The sequence below is a fragment of the Paroedura picta genome, chromosome 12, assembly GCF_049243985.1.
Source record: "Paroedura picta isolate Pp20150507F chromosome 12, Ppicta_v3.0, whole genome shotgun sequence".
Lineage (NCBI taxonomy): Eukaryota > Metazoa > Chordata > Lepidosauria > Squamata > Gekkonidae > Paroedura > Paroedura picta.
Window position 1 is genome coordinate 34,684,463 of NC_135380.1, and position 21,912 is coordinate 34,706,374.

At 47.2% G+C, this 21,912-nt stretch overlaps 1 protein-coding gene across 5 annotated transcripts in view; it reads left to right on the plus strand.

Moving 5' to 3' along the window:
• KCNT1 (potassium sodium-activated channel subfamily T member 1) overlaps nt 1-21,912 on the plus strand; it is a 205,474-nt gene that overhangs the window by 24,607 nt on the left and 158,955 nt on the right. For all 5 annotated transcript variants that reach the window (XM_077305300.1, XM_077305302.1, XM_077305301.1 and 2 more), the window contains exon 2: nt 2,554-2,733. In XM_077305300.1, coding sequence (XP_077161415.1) covers nt 2,554-2,733 — 180 coding nt within the window. The remainder of the gene's footprint in view (nt 1-2,553; nt 2,734-21,912) is intronic.

Genomic DNA, 21,912 nt, shown 5'->3' on the forward strand with positions numbered 1-21,912 from the left:
GGAAGAGTTTTGGCACAGGGACGGAAGCATGCAAGATTGTTTCTAGAAGGAGTTCATCGGATCTTGCCCCAGGTAGGAATCAAATTAAACAACTGGCACAGATGCAAAAAATGCTGAAGTCAGAAGTCCTCAGGACCATCTTCCTTTGGGCTTCTCAATGCACCACTCAGCAGAAATGCCGGGTGCCCCTTCCTTCACAACCAACTTGGGAAAGGCAGTTTTTGAAAGATTTATTGACCTTTTCTGGCTCTTGGCAAGCTCCCTTGCTATCTTGAGCAACTAAAACTGCATCCTTCAAGCAATTCACTGGAACCTGGCAGCCCAACAGATGTCCTTTCTCCCAGTGAAACCTTGACTGCTGTCCTTGGTCAAGAAGGATTCCATTCTGCACCTAGTATTATTGGGATTCCATGTGTTCTACGTGCTGTGCTGCTTCAAAACCTTTGGTAGAGCATACGTTTAAGAAGCAGAAGGCCCCAGCATCTCCAGTTCAGGGAACTCTGGTTTTGGGTATGACCTTTCGCTGCCAGAGAAGGTTGGGGAGTTGGCACCACTCACCAAGGTGGACCAACAGCCTAAGTTGTAAGAAGGCAGCTTCATAGGTCCTCTCACATCATAACATATGGCTGCCCTTCACAATTATCTAGGCTCTGGGCTAACTTCTGTGCTTCCATCCATTCAGGGTAGACTGAAAAGCCAGGCATTTCTGCTAAATGTTGAGCAGCTTTGCTGAATCTACAGTCTGTTCATCTAGAAAGGTTTTAGAGTCTTGACGATGACATCGTTGAATATATATTCAATATGTTAACCCCTGTGGCCAAACCCAGATCCTGTTAATATGGGCCAACCCCAGACTAGTACCATTTTGCACCAGGACCCAGGCCAATTTTGTTTGGAGTAGAAACCGCCTGGTGGTCAGCCTGCATTGCCCATGTCCCAGGGTCATTTGCTGAGGATTCAGTCTGCAGCTGAGTTGTTTGCTCTGTGGTTGATTCAACGGTAGGTGTAGTCCAACCCTGTACATGTCAATCCTGTTGCTTTAATTTTTGACCCGACGGCTCCTCACAGAGTTGCATGCTTGCATCTATTTTGGGATATCTTGTGCCTGAGTGTGAAAAGAAGAAGGAGAAGGAGAGTAGCTTTTGGTGCCATTTCTGCTTTGGTCTTTGGTCTCTTGTGCAATTCAGTGACCCCTTTAGATCATCCTCCCTCCCCTTATCGAAGGACCTTTTAATGCATATCAATGATTAAAGAGTGTATATCCCTCTTCATGACGGCCAATGGGGTTAATGTGAGAGGCCTGGCTTCAAATCCACACTCAACCATGGGGAGGGGGGAGGGTGTGACTGCCCCTCTCAGCCTCACAGTCTTGTCCAGGGAGTAGAAATTAGAAATGAGAAATTAGTTGTTATGTGCTGCCCTGAGTTCTTTGGAGGAAGCAGGAGATTAAAGATCTGACTCATCATGCTGACTATGGAGTACCTGGACAGTGTTAACAAAACCTGGAACACTCTCCTCTGTGATGAGTAAAACAAGGCTGCCAACCTCCAGGTGTGGCCTGGAGCTCACCTAGTATTATAACTGATTTCCAGTCTCCAGAGGTCAGTTCTCTTGGACTAAATGTCTGCTTTGGAAGGCAGAGTTTATAGCATTCAACCCCAAGATCCCACCCCAAGATCTCCAGGAATTTCCAAACCTAGTATAGAAAGCCTAGTATGGGTTGCTGGTCCCGGTCTGGTTTTCTGACTGCGACCCTGTTTTCCAGTTGCAGCTCCTTCAGGTTTCCCTGAACCGAAATGCTGACTGGATGGCCTTTTGGGTTTGCTGGAGTTTTTTAAACAACAACTTCAGACCTGATTTGCTCCTCTCCCCCCTCCTCATTTTGCTGATTGAGGTGTTTCTTTTGGGGGGGAGGGGGATATTAAACACACACACCCCCCATGCAAAACCAGTGTTGTGGTGTCTTCTGTCCACACTCCCTCTTGCTTCCTGCAAGGCAGGTCAGCCTAAGCCCTTTCTTACCCTTCACTTCTCTCTCCCTCACTGGCATGCACACAAGCTCAGTTGCACAGGCACAGGCACACCCCATCACACACACACACACACACACACACACAGAAATCCTGCCAAACTGCCCTCCCTCTGCTGCCACTCATTCACCTGCCAGTCTGGAGGGACTGGGTGCTGGGACAGAGGAGCCGAGCCTGTCCCCCAGCCGGCGCCAAGGGGGCTGGTGAGTTCCCCTGCTCCTGAGAAGGGGAGGAGAGATTGAACGATGGGGCGTGGGGGAGGGCTGGGGAGGTCCTAATCGTGGGACGTCTGGCTCGTTCTGCCACACGCGCACACGGCGCTTTGCCCAGCCGGAGAGAAACCCTAAACTGGAGAGGCGCGGGCGGCAGCAGTGCCCTCCTGCAGAGGAGGCGCCTTGAGCCTCAGGCAGCGGATGGTCTCCTCGGCAGAGGGTTCCGTCCGGCAGGCAGGGCAAGGGAAGAGGCGGCCAACCTCCAGCCTGGCTCCGTCCACCCATCTCCTTCACCCCTCTCTCCCTCGCAGGCTCAAGTCGTCCCCGGGCGGCTGCGGAGGAGGGGGAGGCAGCGGCAGCAAGAGCGGGGTCATCCTGGACATTTCCTCCTTGACGATGAACGAGCTGGACACGGAGGTGCTCCCCTTGCCGCCTCGCTACCGCTTCCGGGACTTGCTCTTGGGAGATCAGAGCTTCCAAAACGACGACAGGTAAGCGGGCGTGTGGAGGCGCAGGGCGGGCCAAGGGCGAGGGTGCGGGCGCGCCAGGAGCGCGGGGCTGCCTGGAAAGCGGGCAACGGAGGCGTCGGTCGGAAGGTTGCCGTCGCCCCAGGCGAGGGAACGGCGGCGTGCGGGAGGCGCCTGGGTTGCTCTCCGGGGTGCTGATCTTTGCCTCTTCCACTGCGCGCCGGGCGCTCCTGCTCCTTCTCCCTTGGTTGCGCGCCGAGCGCCTCTGGACTGTGTGGCGCTGTCCGAGGTGCTGATCCTTGTCGCTCGCTCCGCAGTGACCCGTTCATGTTTTCGGCAGCAGTCCTTACTGAGCCGCGGACAGAGGTTTGCCCTCCTAGCTGCCCCGCGGCTTTATTATGCTGTCCATGAGACGAAGAGTTCTCTTAAGTGCTTCTCTTGACCTGAGAGGGTGCCAGGGGGTTCTCTCTTGGTGCCATTTTGCCCTGGAAGGATTTTGTGCGCACCGAGCTTAAGGCACGCTTTAAGATTCCCTCTCATGGTGCTATGTGTGGGAAACATTTCTTTATTTTTTGCATGAGGAAGTAGACGGGGAGGCTATTCACAATCCAGAACTCATTCTTGCCGATGTGCTGTGGATTACAGATTACAGGGAAAAGAGATAGAGAAAATCTGTTTTTAAGCTTCCCCTCTGAAAATGTTCACATTGCTGCGGATTGCCTTGGTTCTGTCCCACGAGGGTCCAAAGCTCTCTCCAGAAATTAGTCCATTTATCCTGCAGGGTGCCGTGTTCTTTCCAGGTGCTCATTTTATTTACGATATGGTACACGAATCGCTGTCGAGTAATGTTCTGGGTATATTGCTGGTCTCAGCACCACTATTTGCATGAAAGGAGATAAAAACCGGAAAGGGAATGGCGGCTTGAGCAAATAAGAGTGTGTTTCATAAATCGAGCTTGTTGACCAGGCCTGGTGGAGGAGTTTTCTGATGGCTTCCTCTTTGCCTTCTGACAACCACCAGCCATGGCAGCCACTAGCTGGGAGGAAAAGGCACCTAGCAAGACTTGGGTTCAGATGCTACCCTTTCCCTGTTCTCTTTATGAGATGCTTTGAGCTGGCTGCATTTCTCTCTTTTACAGATTTCACCCTCATTCCTCTGCAGGTTATTCCCTAAGATCCAGCCTGACTCTAGAACCTACAGAAATCCAGCTAGCACTTCATGGGTGTTCTGTGGTTCTGGGTGTCTTCACAGCTCCCTGCTCCAGTTTCTGCCTCTTTATTAACTGTATCCTGTCAGGCTTCTGGTGGTGTGTGTGAGGGGAGATCCAAATCACCCCCCCCCCCATTGCAGGTTGTAGTTATTGAATGTGGTTGAACACAAAGCTGAGTCAACTGGATGGCAGAAATTACCAAATTATACTTTGGGGGGAGTCCTGCTGGGGGGAGGTGTGGGCGGTTGCTGGACTCCTGTAACTTCCCTTATGGCGATTTGGAAATTTATGTGCCTCTGAAATATCCCTTGTGGTTTACATTCTATGATAGGTTAATATTTAATTAAGAAACAAAGACTTTGCTTCAATTCTACTGGTTGGTTCCTGTTCCTGGAAGAGCAACTGTAAACAAACCTTTTTGACAAGATTGTGTGTGAAGAGATAAATACTCTTTTTTTTCTTTAAATTCAAAAATTGCTTGGGGAGGGGGGTTGGAGCTATATTTTTCTGGCCCTCCTTTCTCTCCCCCACTTTAACTGGCGATGATTTATTAAGGTGCTGGGTGTAATCGTAGCTGCCAAAAAAAAAAAAACCACACACACACACACACCAAATTGAGAGCATACAGTTGCTTAGCTGCAAATGAGTTCTAGAAAGAAGTCAGTTAAAGCAAACAGTAATAACTCGGCAATTGCTCTGTGGTGTGATGCGTGCATGTCATAATTATTACACTTGCCGTAATCTATTGCCAAAGGGGGTGTTCTTCAGTTTCCCTGCATGCAATCACTCACACACACAAACATACACACAATGCACAATGAGCATGTTCCAAGAAATGGGTCTGTGGGAGGCAACTCACTTGACAGGGCATGGGAACTGGGCCTCCTCTGAATCCCCTTCCAAGGGGTGAAGGAAGAAACTGTTACAAAGGTGTGGGCAGTTTTCAGTCTTTATCATTTCCCCTTACGTGTGCTTGCTGCAGTGAGTCTATATTTTATTCCACCTTTCTTCCATGGAGCTCCAGGTGACATACCTGGTTCTTCCTTCCTGTTTTACCCTCATAACAACCTTGTGTGTGTGTGTGTGTGGGGGGGGGGGGTTAAGTTGAGATTACCTGGTTTGCTTCCTTGCTTAAAAGGAGATTTGAACCTACTTTCTCCTCCCCAGAGCCAGCTTGGTGTTGTGATTCCCCACTCCTCCACATGCAGCCAGCTGGGTGACCTTGGGCCAGCCTCAGTTCTTCCAGAGCTCTCTCAGGCCCACCTATTTCAAGTAGTGCAGAGAGGAAGGCAAGGTGTTTGCAAGCTGCTTTGAGACTCCTTCGGGTAGTGAAAAGTGGGGGTATAAAAGCCAACTCTTCTTCTTTTGATCCAAACCAGCTGTGGAGGTCTCCTGGGGGAAGCAATGGGTCATGTAACATATATCCCCACCCACTGCTTCTTCCCTACATTTATTTCCACAGTTTTGTTGTAGTGGCAGTGAAGGCCCAGATTTCCAAACCCAATTCATTTGCTGTTTCTTTAGGATTGGCCCTGGTTATGAACTGGAATTAACCCTGCCAAAAGGGCCTACTTTAGAACTTCAGCATGCTGGTTACTTAGGAGCCTCTGGTTAATTTGGGCATCAGGACTGGCAAAGATCTGCTTGAGTCCTGGTCCCTCCATCATGGGACTTCTCATCCTTGTACAATTACATGAAATGCAGTTGACCTTTTGGATGACTCTCAGCTCTCCCCCATCCTGTCTTTGCCTAAATATAAATACACCCAGCTATCTTGCTGTCCCTCCCCTTTGCTTTTGGGGGGGGGCATCCCATTTGAACGTCTGGAGAGAGATTCCAAGCCATTAAGGGTCCAGAAGGTCCTTTGGCCTGAGCCCTTGATTACCCTCCAGGTTCCTCATAATGACAGGCCCAGTCACAGCCACCAGAACTGGCAGCTCCATGACCTTATTATTTGGCCCGAGAAGGGAAACAGTGATGCTAAATGGGATGGAGAAAGGAGGAAGGAGCAGGACTCCCAAACCAATATTGCTTGCAAGAGGCCTTTTCCTTTTTTTGCCCTGCTCGATGCTTCAGAGAGTCTTCGACTAAAAGCTGGCTTTAAAAAATTAAGAAGAAGAGCTGGGTTTTGTACCCCGCTTTTTACTACCTGAAGGAGTCTCAAAGTGGCTTAGTATAATATTTTCTTCCCCTCCCCACCACATACACCCTGTGATGTAGATGAGGCTGAGAGAGATCTGAGAGAACTGTGAGTGACCCAAGATCACCCAAGAGGCTTCATGTGTCTCAAAGTGGCTTACAGTCGTCTTCCCTTCCTCACAACAGACACCCTGTGAAGTAAGTGAGGCTGAAAGAGCTCTGAGAGAACTGAGTCTTGTCCAAGGTCACCCAGCTGGTTGGGCAGGAGCGGGAAATCAAACTTGGTTCTCCATATTAGAGGCAGCCAATCTTAATTACGATAGCAATCTGTAAGGAAAACAAATATAAAAGGGATGCAAAAATACAAATGGGGTTATATAACAAGTCATATTCTTCAAGTTATTATACATTGCAGTACATATAGAACAAACAAATGTGTGTTCATTTCTCCGCAGCATCCTCCTCAACATAATCTTTTCAATAATCCTTACTTCAGACATTTCAACTTTGAAACATTATAACTATTCTATTATACCACTATATTGTTAATTTTCATCATAGCTACATAGAATGTTACACAGTTCATCACTTTTACATGATAACTATAACATCTGTCTGTCTGTCTATCTATCTAAAAAGAATTAAAAATTAAAAATATTATTCAAAATTTATTTTTTTTATAAATTTACATTCATATTTTGTTCTCAACCTGCTTTTGCATTGTAATACATTTACTATATATCTATATACTATTTTAAATTGCTTCTCTAAATTTGTCTCCTGCTTTCATAATAAACTCTCCATCTCTCCTCAATAAAAAAAAAATGTTTTGATATTTCATGGGCTGCTTTAAATGAATCTTACTCCACCAATAACTGGAAGAATTGAGGCTGGTATTTTCAGGAGACACGGAATTGACAGTTTGCTGGCTGTGGCTTTACAGCAGTGCCCAATCCGGCTAAATACAATAGTTCTCCACTATCGATCCATCGATCCACCGATCTTTCTTTCTTTCTTTCTTTCTTTCTTTCTTTCTTTCTTTCTTTCTTTCTTTCTTTCTTTCTTTCTTTCTTTCTTTCTTTCTTTCTTTCTTTCTTTCTTTCTTTCTTTCTTTCTTTCTTCCTTCCTTCCTCCCTCCCTCCCTCCCTCCCTCCCTCCCTCCCTCCCTCTCTCTCTCTCTCTCTCTCTCTCTCTCTCTCTCCCTCTTTCTTTCAAGCCAATCAAGGAAACAATATGTTTTTTTGCACATTTCTGGCATGAGTCTGTGTAAAACGGTGACAACTCGAAAGGTCTGAGAAGTGATTGGTGCGTTGGAGACAGAATGCAGTGATTCCATTTTCTCCGTATTCACAGCTGTACAGTGGCAAGAACTTGAGTGACAAGAACTTGGGTGGGGGGCATTTCTGACATGAAGGCTGGTACGATGTGCTTGTACAGTTTTTTAGTGTAGGGAGGAATGGTGGGGTTTTGTTTCTGCTGGCATATCTTCAGATCCAAAGCCCTGTTTGGAGCAGGGTATAGTTGGGCTTGGACCAGGAAGATGTAGAGTTTGATTTATTTACTTACTTCATGTATGCCCTACCTTTATAACCCAAGGTGGCTTCATCATTCTTCTCTCCCCCTAATTTATCCTCACAACAACCCTGTAAGGGAGTCTAAGCTAAGTGTACATGACCTGGCCCAAAGGGAACCCAGAGAATTGCCATGGCAGAATGGAAATAGAGTTGCCAGCTCTGGGTTGAGAAATACCTGGAGGCTTTGGGGGGTGGAGTCAGGAGTGGGCAGGATTGGGAGCAGGGAAGGACCTCAGAGTCATGGCATAATGTCATGGAGTCCCCCCTCCAAAGCACCCATTTTCTCCAAGGGAACTGAGCTCTTTAGTCTGAAGATGAGCTATAATTCCAGGGGATCGCCAGGTCCCACCTGGAGACTGGCATCCCTAAATGGGGATTTGAACCTGGGGCTCCCACAGTATAACCTGTAACCATTATACCACGCTGCCCAAAGTACGGAATCCTAAGAGATTTATAAGAACCCTGCTGAATCAGTCCAAAGGTTCATGTGGTCTGGCCTTCTCTTTCTCACCATGGTTGATTAGATGTTCCCAGACTGTCTTGCTGACCTCTGTCATATTTACAACTAAATTAACAGAACACATCAACAGCAAATAGATATTCCTGCAGCAGGTAGCCTATCCACTAAGTTTGTTCAAGACATCTGTCCCTAAAGAAGCCAGGTACACATGAGATGCTCAAGCCAGCAGACAGCAGAACTTGTGACTCAGGTTGTCTCTGAATTCACAATATCTTTGGACTGTTGTGTTGCTACTCTCCTTTCAGCTGGGAGACACAGCCTTCCCACAATCTGCTGGCTACTGCATTCCAAAAGCTGGTGAGATATTCCCAATTATTAGAAGAAAATGCTGTTTTTTAATACCCCACTTTTCACCACTGGAAGGCGTCCCAAAGCAGCTTACAACACCTTTCCCTTCCTCTCACCACAACAGACACCCTAGGAGGTAGGTGGAGAGAGAGAGAGCTTTGAGGGAAATGGTCTGCAAAAACAGCTGTAAGAGAACTGTGACTAACCCCAAGTCACAAAGCTGCAAACCCAGTTCTCCAAATTAGACTCCACTACGCAGGCTCTCCAGCATTAGGTAAGCATCTTTTGGAGATGAACTCTTTGGAACTCGCTCCCAATCCTGAAGTCCAAGTAGGACATGAAGCCTGCAAGCCAGCTCCTGGTGTCTGCCCTAGGAACCACTAGAGCAGTGGCTCTCAACCTTCCTAATGCCGTGACCCTTTAATACAGTTCCTCATGTTGTGGAGACCCCCAACCAACAAATTATGCAAGTGTTCTTTCACAGAGATTAAACCGAAACCGACCAATGGCGTGAAGATCCTTTGTTCATGATTGTATATCAGTTGGTTATAAATTGTATATAAATTGGTGGGGGCCTTCAGGAAGAGTGGCAACAGTGGCACTCCACCCCACCCCAGCCAAGCTGCTTGCCCTGCCGCAACCCCTGTGAAAGGGCGTCCCGACTCCCAAGTTGAAAACTGCTGCACTATACAAAGGTATACTGCCTCTGGACATGGAGGTGCCACATAGCCATTGTATCTGGTAACCTGGGCTCTGCATATGCCACGATTCTGTAGAGGCATAGGGGTGCGGAATGAAGAATATGGGATGTAGTGCAGAGTTCTTAACAATCATTCTTGCCTTTTAAAAATGTTGTTAAAAATTACTTCTGTATCTCTTTCTTCTGCATCCTATGAAGATAGATCCAGGTCTCAGGTGGGCCCCTGTGTGTGGTCTGAAGCAGCAGAATAAAGCCTGAGTCCATTGGCACCTTTTAAGACCAACAATGTTTTCTTCATGGCATAAACTTTCGTGTGCAGGCACACTTCATCAGATACCTGACGTAGATACTGAAAAATTCTGTGGGGCAGGGGAGAAAAATTATTATTTTTTCAACCCGCCCCCTCCCATCTTCCCCTTTACAAAATTGTACACTCATACAAACACCCAAGCAACTTTTTATTTCCTTTGATGCCTGCCTTGAATAATTTGCTTGGATTTGTCCGACTTGGAACGTATGTTGAGACAGAGCTCAGATCGGCTCAGATTTTGGCTGAGTCATTTCAATGCCGTTGCAATTTTGACTTGCTTTGACTCTACAAGAGTGATGGGTCTGCAGAAGACCAATTTTACTTTGGGGATGGCACAAGAGCGATGATTAAAGCTTCTCTTTTCATCTTGCAAAGGATGCTTCCTGATCAAAAGCATTTGGTAAGTGAGCATATTAGTCAGGCTGTGTGGCTGGGCTGAGACTGCTGGGCTCGGCCAGTGGTCCTGGGTTCAAATGCCGGCGGTGTCTATGAATCTCTCCAAATGACTATTTAAAAAGCCTCGCCTACCTCCCAGAGTGATTGCGATGAATATTGCGGCAGTGCGGCTCCAGCCTGATTCAACTAAAATGGACCCCATATATCAAACGTCTGAGGAATGCGCATGCCTTTTATTTCCCCCTCCTCTTTTACGGCTCTAGAAAGGCATGCTATAATAACATCAGTCATATATTATGTGTTCTGCCCTTCTTATGTTTTTAATTGTCTCTTTCTGTAGTGATGCCTGGCTGTCTTCCACGCTTGCCTTGAGATAGGGCAGGAATTGGTTTTGGATACCAAATTGTGCACCCTGAGAATCTCTGTTGGGAGCAGTGTGTGTGTGAGGGTGGGAATAAAGCTACTAGTGCAGACCCTGCCAATTATTACCAGATGCAAAATGAAGAGATAGCTTTATGCCATTTACTCCAATCAGAGTATTTGGTTGTTTTTGGCACAGCACGTGAAGATTGTAGCGGAAAGGGTAAAGCCGTCTGACTGAAGCATTTTGTTGAGCCAGTCAATTAGACCAGTGGTCCCCAACCTTTTTATCACCGGGGACCACTGAACACCAGGGAACACTCACCAGGGACCACTCAACGCCTTTTACTGAGGCCCAGTGGGGGGGGGGTAGTTCTCTACTCTCAACCACTGCCCTAACGCTCTCTGATTGCTATGGTAATGTTTAAACATCACTTCAAAATAAGATACAGAGACGCCACAACAATCAAGTGTGTTGTAAAGGGCTGGGGGGGATGAAGTAAAGGGCCGGGGGTGGAGAAGGCGTTCTTCGGGGCCCACCTCCAATTAGTCGAAGGACCACATGTGGTCCGTGGCCCACAGGTTGGAGATCACTAAATTAGACCACGTCATTTACCCTATGAGAACTCAGAGCGGCTAAGGATGCTTCCACATTTCACTGCTGCAAATGACCAGGCCCCATTCTGCACACAATGGTTAATGCACTTTCAATGCACTTTAGAAGTAGATTTTCGTACAAAAGCACATTGATGGTTCATTATCCTACTTGTGAGGAATCGGCCCCGGTCTTGTTTCCAGAGTGTAACTGAGGCAGGAGAGTCAGCATGGTATAGTGTTTAAGAGAGAGAGCCTCTAATCTGAAGAACCATGTTTGATTCCCCACTGCTCCACATATAGCCACCAGGGTGATCTGGGGCCAGTCACGGTTCTCTCAGAGCTCTCTCAGCCTCACCTACCTCACAGCGTGAGTGTTGTAGGGAGACGGAGGGAATGGCGTTTGTAAGCTACTTTGAGACTCCTTCGGATAGTAAAACTGGGATACAAAACCCCCAGCTCTTCTCTCTTCATTAGGAAATTGTGCTTTAATTTCTGAATTTAGTGTAGACTACTTTGCATGTAGCGTTCAATTCCTTGCTGGGTATTTTTGCTCCATTAGCATTACTTATGTGTATGTGTGTATGCGTATATATTTAAAATTCTATTTAATTAGAAATTTCCAGTCCGTATGGGGTGGAAAGTACCTTCAAAGCACAGGTGACCCTGTAGGATGTTCAAGGCAAGAGACATGTTTTGCCATGGCCTGCCTCTATGTCATCCCCGGCCCCAGAGAAGGTCACCTGGCCTCGACCAGGGCCAGGGCCAGGGCCAGGGCCTTTTTGGATCATTTTTTAATATTTTTTTCTGCCGTTCTTCTCTTTTACATTGTTCATTTCGACTGTGATGTCTGGGGTTTTAATGGGGATTTTAATGGGGTTTTATTCAGACTAATCCACTGGGTCCACTGGGAATGACGGGCAATAAATATAATAATAATAATAATAATAATAATAATAATAATAATAATAATAATAATAATAATAATAATAATAATAATAATAATAATAATAATAATAATAATAATAATAATATGTCCTGGCCCTGGTATTCCTTGGGGAGTCTCCCATCCAAATACCAGTCAGGACCAACCATGCTTAGCTTCTGAGATCTGATGAGATTGTTCTAGCCTGGGCAATCCAGGCCAGGGCACAATCAATGTACAGCATATTATTTGCAACTTTACATAATTCAAATGATAATTTTTTTGTCCAGTAATAATAATACCACCAAAATCTGCTTCTCTGTTTTCCTTTTCCCTTTCCATCTTCTGAAACTGTGCACACACACAAACTGATAAAACCTGCAGTCATGACATAGTTACATGGAAGCTGACTCAAGATTCTCTTGGCATGTTTCTCCCGTGCTCAGGAGAATCTGTGCTCAAGCACTGCTTTCAAACATAATAAGAATCTGCATGGGGTCATATGCATGAACGCATCAAGATCGCTCTTGTACAGTGTTTTATCAATGTGCATCCATATTATGGGCTGGGGTGGGACCAAAAGGAAGGAATTAAAGCTGTGAACTGCAACCATGCCTATGCAGGAATTAATTTGCGAAATACTCTTAGATAAAATGCAAGAGAGAGGACTGAAATGAGACATGTAGACATTCTGGAGCAACAAAGGAGCAGAATAAGAAAGAGCCTTTCCTCTTTCCAACCCATTGATCTTGGAGATGATTGCCATTGTCTTGAGTTAAACAATTGCTCCATTGTTCCAGGAAATCAGTCATTGAAAAACACATGGGCTTGTTTGAGAAGGGCATTTGATGAAATGTGTTTTCCTGAAGTATAATAACCTGTCAAGAATCTCCCTTAATAGCAGGCGAGACGGAAACATCTGCGGAAGGACTGGGAGCAACTTCTGTCTTAAGGTTTAAGTCTCTCTCCCCCCCCTTGTTTAAATGAGGGTTCTGCTAACATTGCATAACCAAAGCCCTGGGGAATCTTAACCAAAAAAAGCAAGATCCTTTTTATATCCTCATCCCCGCTGCTTTTTCTAGGTTACACAGAGCTGTGGTGTGTGTGGATGTGCCTTGTGAATTTGCTTGTACCGTTTATGCTCTGTGCCACAAGCAGTGGAATCCTGGGAAACTGAATTGAATCTGGACCATTTCACGGATGCCTTCGTTGGGGGCAAGGCTGGTCAGGGAACAATCTTCACATCTGCCTTGAAGAGGAAAGAGGATAGTGCCTCTGAGCATGTGCAGAGCATGTATTCTTCACAGTCACCAGTCCCACTGCCAGGTTGGTGAGTTGGGCATTTAGGTAGAAAGGAGTAACTGCTACATAGTCTGGGCTCCAAAACTTTCCTTTTTAGCATTGCTCATGGGTAGCAGGAGGAAGGAACTGGGAGATCTGGGAAGCCATAACATTTATTTCCTCCAACCACTGGGAGCCTCTGGGTAGCCTTGTCTGTTTTTTGTATTTAGGAATTCCAAACTGTTCCAAACTGAGAGTCAGTGTGGTATAGTAGTTAAAGTGCAGCAGACTTTAATCTGGAGAACTGGGTTTGATTCCCCACTCCTTCTCCACATCCAGCCCTCTGAGTGGCCTTGGGTCGGTCACAGTTCTCTTAGAGCTGTTCTTGCAGAGCAGTTCTGTCAGAGCTCTCTCAGTCTCTCTACCTCACAGGGTGTCTGTTGTGGGGAGAGGCAAAGAAAGGGGTTTGTAAACCATTTGGGGACTCCTTGTGGTAGTGAAAACAACTCTTCTACAAACATAAGGTATGCAATGCCTGCTTTGTTTGAAATGAAGTTTCTCTTTAGAAGACAACTTGGGAGTTACAGTATCCAAATGTGCAGGTCAACTTGATGGATGCCCTTGGCTTCAACAGAAATGTTTATTGTATTAAAAAAAAACAACAACCTTGTTCTGAAATGAAGGGCTATCTAACAATTGATAACCAAGAGTGCCATTCACATTTGAGGAGGAGGGCCATGGCTCAGTGGCAGAGCTCAAGTGCTGAAAGCTGATGACTGCAGGGTCAGTCCCTGGCATCTCCAGCTACGATCTCAGGTGTTAGAGCAGTCTGCTCTCTGCCTGAGACCCTGGAGAAGGGCTGTAATCCGTAGCTGCTAACATGGGACCAAATGGACCGATGCTTTGAGATGGAATGAACCGCTTCCTGTGTTACTTTCCAGGCCCATAAACTCCTCTTCAATTAGATTAACAGCCTGATTTGATAACTAGGCAGCTGTGTTCTTCTGGATGAGTAATACTTGATTTTGTTATGGGAGGGAGGGAGGAATGAAAGCTTTAAAAAAAAATCCCAAATGTAAGCAACCTGGCCAGTAGCAACCATGGAGATGTGGCCTGTGCAATTTTCCCCTCTCCAGCATGCCTAAGAGAGGGGAAAGTGTTTTGTACCTCCCAAGAGGCTGAGGTTCCATCCCTATTGGACTCCAGGATGCCTGTCCGCTGCACACACTTAACATAATAGGAAAGCCATTTTCAAAGTCGGAGCTGAAGGTCATTTTGCCAAATTGCCTTCCCAGAGGGAAGCGAGCAGCAGGCCAGCAACCCACACCGAAAGACGGCTGAATTTCTTCATGGCAAGGTTTTGTGTATTATACGGGCAATCTTGCAGCTCCTGGGAGGTAACTGTGGAAGAGATTCAAAGGAATACCTGGCCGGAAAAGCACTGCACGATTGCTCGTGAATTAAGTCATGTTCTGTGCTGCTTGTTAGTAAGACACAAAGCAACAGGGATGTAGAAACCGAAGAAGAACTGGGCTTTTTTGGTGCGCCACTGTTTAGTACCTGAAGGAGTTACAAAGCGGTTTACAATCGCCTCCCCTTCCTCTCCCCACATCAGGCACCCTGTGAGGCAGGTGGGGATGAGAGCACTCTGACAGAACTGCGCCTGGCCCAAGGTTATTTTTTTCATTTTTATTTTATTTATAATTCAATCTATACCCCGCCGCTCTCAGAACCGGCTTGCAACCGGCGGCTGCATATGGGGAAGTGCAGAATCGAACCCAGTTCTCCAGATTAGAAGCCACCACTCTTAATCACTATACCGAGTTGGCTCTTCAAGTAGCCCCACCCGTTCTGGCAAAACAAGGGTGTGTGCACATGTGTATTCAGAAGGAAAAATCTGCCTTTGGATTTCGATGGCACATGACTATGTTGTCATAGAAGATGCATTGGAAGAGCCATTTCCTATTATGCGTGTGACTGAGACAGAGAAGAAGGAATACCTCTTCTTGGCTCGGAAGAGGCCTACCCTCTGGTATACAGGAGCAGAGTCAATGCCAATCTTAAGAGTCTCCCACCGTTGTTATAATCAAGTGAATCAAAGGATCTGAAAAATAAGAATACTGCTGCTTGATTGATCAGAAGCATATCTTCAACCTGTACAGAGGCTTTGAATTTAGTTTGTTTGAACAACTGAATGCTAGTGCCATATTTTTAATGCATAGTGTGATCCTGAGTTTGCAATGCAGAAGACAAGTGCCTTTGTGGTTGGGCCACAGACAGCCAAATTGTGGCTCTCCAGATGTCCATGGACTGTAGTCCAATCTAGTCTAACCCCATGGAAATCGGTCCGTTGTCTCCCATTCATGAAAGTTGTGCATGAAACAGGTGGACATATAGACATGGAATACAGATTGCGCTGAGCTGCAGTAAAATTCCAGACACAGATGTAACATGGTGCTTTTAAATTAGAACTAGTCAAAATATCTAGTGTCTCCTATCATCCCTGGAGACTTGGCAAATTGGAGGAGGTGGGGGGGGGTTGTTGTCTTAGTTTATTTTGGGATTTGGGAATCGCAGGCTTTTATATATTTTATTGTATTATATTTTTATCTATTGGATCACATTTTATTGTTGTCGGCTGCCGCAAGCTGACAGGTCGGGAACGGTGGCCTATGAGTATAATAATAAAATAAAGCAAAAACAAATTTAAAAAACAGTGTGCAAGCTTTTGAATTCTCCAGAATGCTTTATCAGGTTGCATGTCCCAGGCTCACCTGATCTTGTCAGATCCAGAAAGCTAAGCAGCGTCAACTCTGGCTAGGATTCGGGTGGGAGCCGCTGATACCACTTGTCGTGAAAACCTTATGAGTTGCCATAAGTCAGCTGTGAGAGGATGGCATTTTCCACCACCACCAGGTTAAATCCCCAAAAAGGGGGAAAGATGTTTTAAGCCATGACGGAAAGGCATCCACTCTATAGCTGTGATTTTTTTGCTGACCTGCAATTCCATTGGTGGAAATTCACATATTCGATGGGATATATGTGGGTTTCTCCAGAGTGCCAAATAGCACCCCCTGCAACTGTTTCAAGTTGAGAAAGCTGTATGTGTTCCACTACCTGGATTTAAAACCACAGGTGGGGGAGTGACAGAGAATGCACATGTGACTGTTACACAGGGCAAGAATCCCAGGCCCAATCGGTGCATGGTGTAATGCAGGGGTAGTCAACCTGCATCCCAGGGGTAGTCAATAAGCATTTGCTGGCAGGGGCTCATGGGAATTGTAGTCCATGGACATCTGGAGGACCACAGGTTGACTACCCCTGGGATGCAGGATGTGTTACGGGTTCAGTTGGGTTACATCTGTGTAGTGGAACATCTGCGTAGGTCTCCTTGTTTCCTCCTGTCAAGTGGCTGCTGAAAGGATGAGCTAACTCCGTTGAGAACCATTTCTGTGGGAAGTGAGATGGAAGTTCTGCCGGCGGAGTTAGATTTGGGGCAGGCATGTTCATCGTCAGGCATGCGCGAACCGCCCCAAGCGCGTACGCAGATTGCACCTTTCTTCGCTCAGGAAGTAAACAGCATATAAAGGTCCACAGGACTCAGAGGTCGTTGCTTGGGGGAAGTTGCATGAAATAAACTGCGTGAGTGAACTGTTTTGGAATTTATTTGCGGCAGTGAAGATATTAATAGTAACTGAATGATATGAACATCGGAGTCCTGGTATTAAAGGAATGGATCACAGAATCTTGGAAAGTTACCAGAATGCCTAAATTGAACGGCGTAGATCTGAGAGAGGATATGAAAGAGACCAGAGACTTTTCAAGGGCAATGAGCACCCCCCCTTTTATTGATTTTATGACTTCCAGGCACAACTTAAATACCAGGATATAATTTTTTATGACACAGTGAAATCCCTCCCCCTTGGGCAACATAGCCCCTGGAGAGACTTGCCACTTAATGTTCTTGGAGAGAGACTGACCACCACCTTAAATGCTTCATATGCAAGTAAAAGCATCATAGGTAGAGGTAACGGTATCCCCTGTGCAAACACCGGGTTATGTCTGACCCTTGGGGTGACACCCTCTAGCGTTTTCATGGCAGACTCAATACGGGGTGGTTTGCCAGTGCCTTCCCCAGTCATGACCGTTTACCCCCCAGCAAGCTGGGTACTCATTTTACCGGCCTCGGAAGGATGGAAGGCTGAGTCAACCTTGAGCCAGCTGCTGGGATTGAACACCCAGCCTCATGGGCAAAGCTTTCAGACGGCTGCCTTACCACTCTGCGCCACAAGAGACCTCTAGATAACATAAATGTCCTCATTATAATCTTCAAGGTTTTATTGCACAGTAACAACTCCTAGAGCTTTCAGACAGCATGTCTGCTGCTTTACCACTCTGCGCCACAAGAGGCTCTTAAAAAAAGCATCATGGGAGATGTCTGTTGTCTCATCCCAGGCTACATCCAACTTGTGCACTCCTCCTGCATGTCCGCTTTCCAACGCAGATCTCTCGCTCAAACAGTAGTGCCCTCCTTGGGAGGGGTAGTTCCTGTAATCCATCTGGGTTCCTCCCATGCCTCTCTCTACAGGTTTGGTTTGGCCTCCACCCAAGAGTCAGCCTGGTGCAATGGTTAAGAGCTGTGGCCTGTAATCTGGAGAACTGAGTTTGATTCCCTGCTTCTCCTCCACATGCAGCCAGCTGGGTGACCATGGGCCAGTCACAATTCTCTCAGAGCTCTTTCAGCCCAACAGGATGACTGTTGTTGGGGGGAGGAAGGGAAGGATGATTGTAAACCACTTCGAGCCTCCTTCAGGTAGTAAAAAGCAGGGTACAAAAATAAGCTCTTCTCTTCCTTGTCCTTGTCTGTCCTTTCCTGGTGCTCCTCAAAGGCTGGACTCCCTTCTCTTTGAATCCTCTTCGCACTTGATTCTGTCCCCCTCGAGCACTTTTGCACTGCTTTGCTACCTTCTTCCTAGACCAGCGTTCTCAACCTTGGGGTTGGGACTCCGTCTGGGGTCACTTAGCCTCTTCCCTGGGGTCGCCAACGGGCATCGTCGTATGGAGGAGTGTGGTGGTGGCGGCGGGCGATGGCATGTGGCAGCATCTGGAGACGGCAGAGGTGGGCGGCGGCGGCAGGCGGAGGTGGCGGCTGGCAGAGGTGGGCAGAGGCGGCGGTGCCATGGCAATGGCTGCCTCCATGCTGCCTCGTTTGTTGTGCACAACACCCATGCATTTCCAGAGCCCCACTAGCTCCTTCTGCAGCTGAAACATTTCGCTCAGATCTTTTCGAGCTGGCAAGAAAGCGACCCCCCCCCCGTGGGTACAAAGCCGCCCCATCCTGCCTGACTGTGGGAAGCCCTGTGTGCTCTGCAGCAGGGCCGCTGTGGAAACACCCTCCCCCCGTGGTTAAAAGAAGGAATAAAGGAGAGAAGCAGCGAGCCAAGGGAGCAAGATGCATGCCCAAGTCCTGCGGGACAGCAAGCAACTTGTGGGTATGATGGTGGTGGCAGCAGCCCCCTCCCCCAGGCAGGGCCCTAGCTGCCCTCCAGTCACCTCCTCACCAATGGCCACTGTTGGGAGGGGGCACCTCCACAGCACTAGTTGGCAGTTCCTCCGGCGGGGTCCCCACTGGGCTTTGGTGCCAACGTTGGGGTCACGGCAAAGAAGTTTGAGAACCGCTGTCCTCGACATCAGGCCTCCTTTTGACCCTCCTGGGATTTGTGGGGTGTCTGGGCATGCTGCATCTTGGGATGCCTTCGATTTCCCCATGACCCTGACATTACAAAATAACTCTTTCGTGTTTCAACTCTTTCTGTCTCATCTTTTGATCTGCGCACGAAAGGGGCGTGCAAACAGCATGTGCCAAATTGGCGTCTCACGCACATAAAAAATTAAAACCACATTAACAACAAATAAAACCGAAACCCAGCAGTTCAATTTCATGATAATCAACCCCCTGGTTCAGCTCTTTTCATGCCGTCTTGTTTTGTTTTTTCCCCAACTTGCTTTTGATGGCGAAAGGTCTGCCTTTTCAACGTCTGGCATTAATAAATCGGCACTGTGATTATAAATACGGTTTAAACGGCATTCAAAAAGGGCCCAATGGGCATCTGCAAAACAAGCCCGTCTGCGGGGCCAACAGCCAAAGAAGAGGATGTAAAACCACTGACGAAAAGAGTCAGATGAATATTTTAAACGAAACCAAGTCATCGATCCCTGGCCTCTGTGTTCGGCACATGCCCAGATCTCGCTCTGCGATATTGTTTGGATTTGCATTTTTAAGGGTCGATAATTTTGCCCATTTCTGTGCTAAATTTTTTTTCTTGACACACGGCCCCACATTTCCCCTCACTTGTCCCACAGCAATGTAACCCCTAGTATACCGGGTTTCATCTTTTCAGGCAGAGTCTAACGGAGATCTAATTTGAAGTTGCCCAATGCAGAAATGTGTGCAATCGGGTTTTTCCCTGTGCCCACCATTTTGAGTTGTTTCGGCATGCCCCTTTCCTCTTCTCTGTCCCCCCCCTTCCCCTTCCCTCCCCCCCTCCCCCCTGCTCCCCCCAAAATCTGCCTTTTCTTTTTAAAAGGGGGTGATTGCGTTACAACGCTTTTTCTAAGTTAAAAAAGCAGTTTTGCACAGCAGCGTTATAATTTTATAACCCAGGGTTTTTTTAAATTACATTTATTACACTTTGGGGGAGGGAGGAGGCAATCAAGGGTGCAGAATGGTGGGATTAAGGGGTGCAACAAAAACAAAGGGGCAAACAGGCACCATTTGTCAAACCCCCCACATTTTTTTTTAAAGGGCAAGGGAGCAAAGCACGGTAGGAGCTGCCTCCATCGGATTAAGTGCAGAAAGCACGCTGCAAATTTCAGCCTGGGAAATGAGGAGAGGAAAGCCCAAATGCAGAAAAGCTAGAGTAGACTCGCAGCATTCAAAGGCCATCCAAAACGAGGCTAAGACAAGGAAGGTCTCCTAATGCGGAAATGGTCTTTCTCTCCTTATCTTTCTTTAAGGATCTCAGGATGGCCTATATAGTTCACCTCTAGCCTCATGGCAACACTGGGAGGCAGGTGTGGTTGCAAGAGCATGACCGGCACAAGAGAAACTCCATGATTAAGGAAGGGCTTGAACCCTGGTTTCCTCTCCAGGGTGCTATGCTCCTCCACCTCTCAACGACATGTAGCTACACAAGGCAGTGTTTGCTCAAACTCCCCCCTCCAGCCAAGAATGCCGGCTGATGGATGCTGCTCTCCCTGCGGGTTTTCTTCTACATCCCAACACCACGCTCTCTTTGCCATTAAGCCTTCCACGAGTTGGACGGCGGTGACAAGTGGCAATTGCGCCGCTACATCACAGAGTAAATATAGAATCCATTAATGCCCTTTAGAAAAGGCCCGGGGTCCTTCCCTCCTTTCCTTGCTTTCAAAATGAGCCGTGAGTCACTTCCCGGCCTTCACGCTGCGCAGGGAACACAGAGCTACCTCCTCGGGTGTGCATTTTTCTTCCCACGGATCTAACTTCTCGAAGATCACGTGCTGGTTCTCACCTCGGGTTGGTGTGTTGGGGGGAAACCGAGTAGGGCGGGGGTCTGGGAAGGGAGAAATCTTTCTAATGAGGAGAAAGGGAGAGGATATTTTTGTAGATCTTTCAGAAGCCTTCATCTATGGAAATTATCGTTGTTTACCTCGGTGATCGGAAAGGTTTCTGCCAGTGATTACTGACTCAGCGGGCTCTTGAGAAAATGCTGTTTTTGTTTTTAGGGAAAAGGTGGGTCCATTTTTGAGGAGCTTTTTCTTCCTGGTTTGTGTGGGAACTGGCAAGATTTCCCCCCCCCCTTCCCTTGGCGTAACAATGGGAGCCTGCCTGAGATGAGGTGGGAAGAGAATTATCGATGCAGTGGATGGGTTTTGAATGGCACAAGCGGTTGCTCATATAATTTGGATTAATTCTGGAGAGCCAAAGTACCATTTCGCTCGGCTGGAGGCGCATTGTACGGGCTTCAGCTGAGCTGCGGGTTCCGTGTCTGCTGAGAGCCATGCCACGTGGTTCTAAGCAGAAGTGATGGGAATCAGGCTCTTTGGGGACAGGCTACGAGGCAGGAGCCCTGAAAGGGGTGGGGATTTATCTCCTGAGCATCAGGACATTTTGAATTAACTTGATTTCCTTTTCTTAACAAGAGCCACACTGGATCAGCCTAAACCCAGCTTCTTACAGATTCATCAGAGTTCTTGTGCTTCTGAGACACACCACTCCTGCAGTGTGGGGTAGTGATTAAAGAGTTGGGCTGGGATCCGAACTCAGCATGGGAAACTTGCAGTGTGGCCATAAGCTGGTGACGCACTCTCAGTCTTGCCAAACTCACAGAACAGTTCTTTTTTATGATGGAACGGAGGAGGGGAGAATGCTGGTGTAAGCTGCTTTGGACTCCTGTTGGGGCAAAAAGTGTGGTATAAATATAACTATGTTTCTACCTCATATGAATCCTGCACTTCTTTCAATGGGTTTAGAATACTTCCTCGTCCACATTATCCTCACAATTTTAGACTATGCTGCATCTGTTCATCCTTATTTTTTGGTATTCCCCACCGAAATCTCTTCCTTTCTGTACCCATCTGTGGACTTCTCAAAGTCTTTTTAAAGCATTCTTCCTGGCCAGATCAAATGCCCACACCTCAGCAGCGAGGGGAAGGGGAAGATCTATGTTTACCTTGATGTAGCCAGCATGATGTAGCCCGTTAAGAGCATCAGACTCTAATCTGGAGAACAGGATTTGATTTCCCACCTCTCCACATGCAGACAGCTGGGTGCCCTTGTGCCACAGTTCTCTCAGAGCTTTCTCAGCCTCTCCTACCTCAGAGGATGTCTGTTGTGGGGAGAGGAAGGGAAGGCGATTGTAAGTTGC